General features: G+C 43.6%; 1 protein-coding gene across 1 annotated transcript in view; it reads right to left on the bottom strand.

Annotated features, from left to right (window-relative positions):
- Nucleotides 1-2,512: 2,512 nt before the first annotated feature.
- Nucleotides 2,513-8,516, bottom strand: part of sgsm2 (small G protein signaling modulator 2) — a 54,829-nt gene continuing 48,825 nt past the window's right edge. Inside the window, exons 16-24 of the mRNA XM_022770015.1 lie at nt 7,380-7,508; nt 7,106-7,288; nt 6,365-6,751; nt 5,393-5,517; nt 4,830-4,912; nt 4,432-4,541; nt 4,210-4,306; nt 2,691-2,858; nt 2,513-2,601 (exon numbers count right to left, since the gene is read on the bottom strand). Coding sequence (XP_022625736.1) covers nt 2,513-2,601; nt 2,691-2,858; nt 4,210-4,306; nt 4,432-4,541; nt 4,830-4,912; nt 5,393-5,517; nt 6,365-6,751; nt 7,106-7,288; nt 7,380-7,508 — 1,371 coding nt within the window. The remainder of the gene's footprint in view (nt 2,602-2,690; nt 2,859-4,209; nt 4,307-4,431; nt 4,542-4,829; nt 4,913-5,392; nt 5,518-6,364; nt 6,752-7,105; nt 7,289-7,379; nt 7,509-8,516) is intronic.

The raw sequence follows: 8,516 nt of genomic DNA, 5'->3' as shown, positions 1-8,516 counted from the left end.
TATCAAAAATGTCCCGGATTCCCTTCAGATACAAACGAACTCTGTGCTGTTACTAATACTGACTCACTGAACACTGGACTCAGTTTGGCATCAACAGAAGCTTCGTCTTAGGTAATTGTTTGGTTGTTTTTTTTACACCTGTGACCTCAGATCTGTGACTTAGACCAACCCAGTCCAAGCAGGTGTGATGTTCAGAGGCTGGGCCGGAGGCGGGAGAAGAATCAGGTTCAACACGGATGACTGTAGCCGCTTTCTCCTGACAGCACTGAACGCAGCAGCAGCTTTCATGATGCTTTCAGGTCAGTGAGCGAGTTTGACTCCAGTTCCACAGGAAAACATGAATTCATTTAAAGGAGAGCTGGTGATTTTTCTTATGGTCTATTAATCTAACTAATGAGTTACTATTATTTATATCTGGTGAAACACATCATTTATTTCTATAAGGCTCCGTTTACCAGTTATAAATGGTAGTAACTCATTAGTCAGATTAATTAGTAGTAAGCATTAACTTGATTTTGCCAAATAGTGATCCTGCATCAATGAATGAAAACTGTTATAACTTGTTAATAACTGATTATTCATAAAGTGTTAACGACCGAATCAATAACCTAATTATAAACCACTTATAAATCTTTGTGACTGAAGTGGTGCCCCATGTTTCTGTCCTCACTCTAGGAACCCGTACACAAATGTAATATACATATATTGAATTTCCATATATCAAATATATGTGCATATAAAATAAAAACATATGTTAAAACTGTATATAAAACCTATTAGAAATTGGAACAACGTCATATATATTTACATAGATGTCTAGCGCACACAAATATGTATTTTCATGTTGATATTATACGAAAATTAATAAGGAAAATAAGAAAAACATATATAAACACATAGAATTTTTATATGTATGTTGTTTTAATAAACGTGCATATATAAATTAAATACATATTCTTAACATATATGCTTGAATGTTGCTACATGTTATACCATATAAAAATTCATCATAGATATTTTAATATATTTACTATGAGTATTTCATATATGTTATAAACATATATCTTCATATAGTCCGAAGATATATGTGATAAAAATATCATCACTGGGACATTTATGTCATATATTACACTTGTGTATAGGAACAACTAGAAGGACAGTGTGAGAGGATCATGTCTGACTCGTGTTCGTGTCACTGAGAAGAGACAGAAGAGTGATCTGTCACAGCGGTTCAGCCTGCTGCTGATACAAGCATGAACTCCTCTCAGTGTCTGTGCGGCTGAGATCAGGCTGTACTTCAATAAGATTTCTAAGATGTTAAAAAGTAGTTTTTGTGACATGACTGATTCAAAAACATCCAGATCTTCTGCGTTTATTTTTTGAGAAGTTAAAAGTTGGTGTTCAGTCTCTCTCTCTGCGCTGATAATTAAAACCTCTGTCTTTGTTTAACTGCAAGAAATTATGAGACATCCACTATTTTTTTGGCTAAAAACAGTCGGGCACTGTGTGTCATCACAGCGAGAAAGCTCCCAAAGGTCGTGACCTCAGTGGTCACAGCCCTGAACTGACGTCATGGTTCATTAAAGTGAAGACGAAGGCCTGTGTGCTTTAGTCGTCTCTGTTGTGCTCTGCTGCTCTGTCCTGGAACAGGTGTTAAACCTGCTGTGACCTCTGACCTGCTCAGAAAAAAATCGGCTGCAGAGTCAACAGTTTGGCCTCTTGTGGCGCCTCTGGCCCCGCCCCCCACCGCCAACCTAAACAGGCACCAGGAAGGAAACCCTTACAAAAAGTGCAACTCAGTATCTCGGGCTGTCACTGATAAAGGCAACATCTGTGTGATAATAAACTCCTGGAGCAGAAGAAAAAAAAAAAGAGGGGATGGGAGGGGTCAGGGGTCAGGGGTCGGGGGTAAAAACACACATGCTAGTTGTAGAAAACACTCATGAAAAGGTAGTTGGCACAGTTCATTTGGTCACTAATGAAAACTTCGTGGCTAAGTCTTCTGCTCCTCTGTGTGAACGCTGCCCTCTGCTGGACAAACACGGAGCGCTGCAGCTTCCTGACAGGCAGCCAACATGTTCTGTGTCAGTGTGTGTGTGTGTGTGTGTGTGTGTGTGTGTGTGTGTGTGTGTTTTCATGCACGCACACAAGCTCTGCAGGACCGGGGAGACTCAAGAATGCGTTCACAGTGTGATCAAACTCACAAGCATGCAGACAGATCCACATGTCTGAACAGACACCATGAGCATTCCACGTGAAGGTGAATGTAAACAGATCGAGGCTTAGCGCCGGAGCGCCGGAGCCGGGCCGCCTCAGCAGCCCTCCTCCACCCCCACCACCCCCTCCCCAGGGCCTTCATCTGGGCCGGGAGGAGACCTGGACCCTCTGGACCTGCTCTGGAGAGGTGGAGGTCTGGAAAAACTCTGTCTCTGTGAGGGATGAGAGGAAGAGCAGAGCGTCCTGTCGAGTTAGACATCCTCCTCCTGCTCCTCCTCCTCCTCCTCCTCCTCGGTCACTTGTTGTCCATCAGAGACTGAACTCTGTGCACCAGCTCACGTGCTATCTTCAGGATGTGTTGGACATCGTGACGCTCGGCCATCTCTGTGGATCAGACACAGTTTATACACACACACTCACACCATTCAGCTAACTACAGTGTGTGTGTGTGTGTGTGTGTGTGTGTGTCTCACCGTTGAAGAACTTGATGATGTCAGTGAAGTCCATGTTGTTGTCCATGATGATCTCACGGTAAACTGTGACCAGGGCCAGAGCGAGGAAGAGGACGAAGTGCTGCGAGGAAATCCTGTGAGCGACCCAGATCACCTCCCACACGGCGAACACATCCTCGTACAGGAGCTCTACACACACACACACACACACACACACACACACACACACACACACACACACACACACACAGAGTTAGCCATCAGTGAAAATCAAACTTAACCACTGAACACTGAGACGACTTCACTGTCACCTTCATCACACGACGTGTTTCACCTGCGGCTCCTTCAGGTTCACTCAGTGGGATGAATACAGAAACATGTGTCACATGACCAGTTATTATTTTTCTTAATACTGTGTAAAACAGTTTATAACGTTTATAACTCTAATTAATATTAATAACTGTGATTTTTCATAATGTGAAATATTATTCTCTTTTACCTTTTGAAAAAAATGTTTAAACACATTGAAAAAAACTAGATTCACCTCCTCGTGGTCGTATCCCTCCGCCACTCAGACGAGTTCCAGGTCACTTCCTGTTTATCCACAGTCATAGAAAACATGAACGTTCTGTGTGGAGTCCTCAGTAACGGCTAAAAGGTGTTTTCTGATAACTGGTCATGTGACACATGTTTCTGTATTCATCCCACTGAGTGAACCTGAAGGAGCCGCAGGTGAAACACGTCGTGTGATGAAGGTGACAGTGAAGTCGTCCCAGTGTTCAGTGGTTAAACTAAACTCTTCTTCTTTGTTGTCTGCTGACTACATCATTATTTCATGGTCTGGACGTCGTCTGATCAATATATCTATCCTGTAATAATCAATATGAATCCTGGTTGATGACCTCAGCTGCTCTGTGGGTGTGGTTTACTGGAATTTAAAACGACAAACAATCAGATGGAAAGTTAACGTCGACTAAAGGCCGGGAGTTCTTCTGCCACCTGGTGTTCAAAATGACTCAGTGCAGCTTCAGTGCAGAGGAAACAGGTGAGGGAACAGGTGAGGGAGCAGGTGAGGGTACAGGTGAGGGAACAGGTGAGGGAGCAGGTGAGGGAACAGGTGAGGGAACAGGTGAGGGAACAGGTGAGGGAACAGGTGAGTGAACAGGTGAGGGAGCAGGTGAGGGAACAGGTGAGTGAGCAGGTGAGGGAACAGGTGAGGGAACAGGTGAGTGAACAGGTGAGTGAACAGGTGAGGGAGCAGGTGAGGGAACAGGTGAGGGAACAGGTGAGGGAGCAGGTGAGGGAACAGGTGAGGGAACAGGTGAGGGAACAGGTGAGGGAACAGGTGAGTGAGCAGGTGAGGGAACAGGTGAGGGAACAGGTGAGGGAGCAGGTGAGGGTGCAGGTGAGGGAACAGGTGAGTGAAACACACACACAACAGGTGAGGGAGCAGGTGAGGGAACAGGTGAGTGAGCAGGTGAGGGAACAGGTGAGTGAGCAGGTGAGGGAACAGGTGAGGGAACAGGTGAGTGACGTTCACCTCTCTTGAAGTCCAGCAGGAACCAACGGTAACAGAAGTAGAAGTGAGTGTAATCTCCGTTCTGCTGCATCAGTTCAAACAGCTCCGAGTCCAAGATCTGACAGCAGAGAGGGAGAGACCATGGATTTTAGTGGAAGTGACACACACACACACACACACACACACACACACACACACACACACACACACACACACACACAAATGATAAGAGTAATCTGTCACCTGGATCAGTGACCTCATGTTGGCAAAGTGTGTGTCCATGGCTCCACCGTTAGGGAAGTTCTGACTCATCCTCTTCATTAGCTGAGTGAAACAGCTGTACGCCAGGCACTCTGACACACACACACGCACACACACACACGCACACACACACACACACGCACACACACACACAGAAATAAATCATTTAATTGAATTTTTAATAACCATCTGCTTTATAAACAGTTTATGTAACATCGGTATGACTCGAACAGACGTGTCATTCATCCCTGGGAACCATGTTTCACCACGTTCATGCACAAACTGCTCACAGCTGTAACACATCTGTGCTTCATGTGTGTTAATCATCTGTTTGTTCGAGTTGTGTAACTGAGCCTCAGTCAGGAGACGTGACGACTCACCGTCGTCCAGGATGACCATGAGCGGAGCGAGCAGGTCACACATGCCCTGAACGTAGCCCACCTCCAAATGCTCCCACACATAACTGCAGCCGAGAGAGAGAGAGAGAGAGAGAGAGAGAGAGACAAAGACCAACAACAGCTTCACAATCAGCTCAACAGAGTGTGTGTGTGTGAGCTGAGGATATTCACTCAGCTGCTGTATATCATAAGATACTTGATGTTTATTTGACTGTTTCTAAATAACACTCAACTACACTTTGCACATTACCTCCAGTTGTTAGTTAATTATTCACATGTAGAGAACAGGAGACACTAATAAGACACAAGACATCGTTAGAGACTAACCTGCCACATATCGCTCTGTAACCTACAAAACAAGTTTTCTACTTCAGTGGCACTTAAGACTCAATTTCTCCTCAGCTGAGGGAATCTGAATCTACTGCAGGTAATAAACCGTCTACACACAACTACCTGACACAACCCCACGTCTAGTAACCTGAACTGTCCCTTTAATATAGAAACACTGAACGAGGATGAAGGATGTGAACTCTTCCTCCGCTCACCTGCACATGATGTTGCGGAGTTTCTCCAGGTTGGCTGTGGTGAAGTAATAATAGTTGCGGTCGCAGCGCTGCACATCTTTGTCTATCCTGTGGAGGTTCAGGGCGACTGTGTCCAGCAGCTCGATCTGTTCAGAGCCAACATGGCCGTCATCATCAGTGAGTCTGTGATTCATCTCAAAAACACCTGACCATGAAACTTGTTGATCGCAGTCACCTGCGAACATCCATACGACCGCGGCACATGATGCCCTTTGATTTTAACCCTGTTGCTTCCTTTTCATTTTTGATTTCTGGATCAGTTTGGCCGTGTTAACATTTCACACTTTTACCAGGGTGTGGATCTTTCTGTCTATAAAACACTGTGCACACAAACTAGTGACACTCAGACACTGAAAACCACTGAAAACCATTCAAACTGCAGTTTTTGATCTGGGTGCCATTGCAACAGAAAATCACACAATATATTCTGTTAGGCTTTTATTCTGAAGTCCTGGCTCCAAAACTTTAGTGTTTACTATTTTCCTCATATTCATATAGAGTCATATTTGGCATCTGTAGACAGACATACATTTTCCTGGTTTCGAGGTATTGCTGCTGTTTTATGGGGCACTGTAGACCATTCAAATATATGTATGCTGAATATAATGTAAAATATTAAAACTTATAGGTGCAGTACATTTGTGTACGAGTTACAGTAGGTGATTGATCTTCATAAAAACAACAGTGGTATTTTGTAAAGAAACTGGGATTTATAATATTAATATATATATATATATATTTATTACAGTTTTTTTGTGTTGACAGTTTTGCACCAGGGTTAAAGGTCATGTGACCTTCACTCATCTGCCACTTTCAACCCCATGTTGCTGATAAAAGCATTTCCTGTTTCAGAGTGACGAGCAGCAGAGCTGTAGTTCCCTCCACTTGTTGCTAGGTAACATAAATAAACAGGCGTGGACAGACTGTACGTACTGTGTACGAGGACAGAGACGGTGATATCCCCTCAGCAGGCGCTCCGTTGGTCACCAGCTTGTCCAGCTGACTACACAGCCTGTCCTCGCTCAGAGAGTCCTGACGCCCCCCCAGCACACCTGGAGTCCTGCCCTCCTCCCCGCCCCCCCCTTCCTCCTCCGTGCTCTGACCGTCGTCTATGCTCGACAGGATCTGGGAATGAGCAGAGGTCACAGAGTAGTTCCTGGAGGAGGGCAGACCCGAGTCGGGGGAGTCGAACTCCACCAGAGGACGCTCCTCTTGGGGGAGGGCGGCGGGGGGCACCAAGGTGGTCATGGTGGGGGTGCTGTCCTCTCCACTGGGTGTCTCCTGGCTCCCTGCGTCCGGCTCGTCCACCGACATAAACACCTGAGGGTGCAGTGATGCAGGACACAGGACTGCTGTTAAATATCTGGGTGATCTCAGTTATAAACTGTAACAACATCCAGTTTATAAGGAGCGTATGATTATACATTAGGATTTACATTAGGATTATAAATCAGGATTATACACCTGGAAGGAAACAAGCTTCATATGAACTGAGGATTCAACTCCAATCAAGTGTTTTCTCATTTAGTGTTTCTGTCTTTTACAACTGTCTCTTTGTCTGAACCTCTGCTCCACGTCCTCCAGATCCTCTGTGATGGAGGTTCGTGACCCTGAGTTCATGTGAGGATGATGGGACACGTTTGTTTTAATCATGAACATGAACACAGTCTTCACCTCGTTGCTGAGTGTGGAGTCTCTGTGAACCAGCCGCAGGACGTGGCTGTCGATGCTGCTGCCTGAGGAGAGCTTGGCAAAGATGGCCGACTGCATCTCCTTCTCCCTCTGCCTGACAATCACCTCGCATGCCTTCCACTCCCGCATCACCTGCTGGTAACGCTCGCTGATCTTCGCATCAATCTGAATGGGAAAAACAAAGTGATCACATATTTCAAGTTAAATGTGTGTGTGTATGTGTGTGTGTGTGTGTGTGTGTGTGTGTGTGCTGCACCTGGCTCATGTCTTTTTTGCCCATGCCGAATTTGTAGTGCCCCAGCAGGAAAGGCCACACCTCCTTCCTGATGTCATGCTGCACGCCGCCATAATAAACCAGCCTGAGCAGCTCCAGCTCCTTATAGTTCTACACACACACACACACACACACACACACACACACACACACACACACACGCACACACACACACACACACAGAGGAAGGATAAAAGCAGCTCGGTGTGAGCTGAGGAAGACGTCGACGAGAGCAGGAGATAAAGACACAGATATGAATGGAGTGTGAATTAGTAATGATGACTGTGCTGGAGCTGATGAATGGGGACATACTGCACTTCTTAATGAGACTCCATTAAACTGAAACTCATTACATCTTCATTAGAGTGAAGGAGAGAGGGCGGAGACAGCAGGAGCCAGACGTCATCTCTGACCTACAGTTAATATAAGATTACATCTATATAACTACATCTATATACCTACATCTATATAACTACATCTATATAACTACATCTATACATCTACATCTATATAATTACATCTATACATCTACATCTATATAACTACATATATATAACTACATCTATATAACTACATCTATACAACTACATCTATATAACTACATATATATAACTACATATACAGTATATAACTCCATCTATATAACTCCATCTATACAACTACAGCAACAACAGTAGAAACAACTCTGAGGTAACAGGAGCTCAGTTATAATTTTCACTTTAAAAGCAGCGACAAGGAAGAAAAACATAAGATTTATTCAAATTAAGAGAATTTGTGGATTATTTTTACTTTTTAACCAATAAAATACACTGAACAAAAATATAAAAGCAGCACTTTTGTTTTTGCTTCCATTTTGTGGTGGAAATTAAATATCTAAAACTTTTTTCTATCAACACAGAGGATTTATTTCTCTTAAAAGTCTCTGGAAATAAATAAATGTTGAATTATAAAATAAAAGTTAGAGAGACACAAGAAATTTAGAAAATAAATTTACTTATTTATTCATTTATATAGTTATTTTCAAATTTGATTATTCACTAATATATTCACATTTACATTTATTTATATATTTCTACATATTACCTAATTTATGTATTTCAGGATTTATTTCATAGCTGT

Source organism: Seriola dumerili, unplaced genomic scaffold, assembly GCF_002260705.1.
Source record: "Seriola dumerili isolate Sdu_G_001 unplaced genomic scaffold, Sdu_1.0 BDQW01009052.1, whole genome shotgun sequence".
Taxonomy (NCBI): domain Eukaryota; kingdom Metazoa; phylum Chordata; class Actinopteri; order Carangiformes; family Carangidae; genus Seriola; species Seriola dumerili.
The sequence above is the reverse complement of the archived record's forward strand: the minus strand, read 5'-3'. Positions and strand labels throughout refer to the sequence as shown.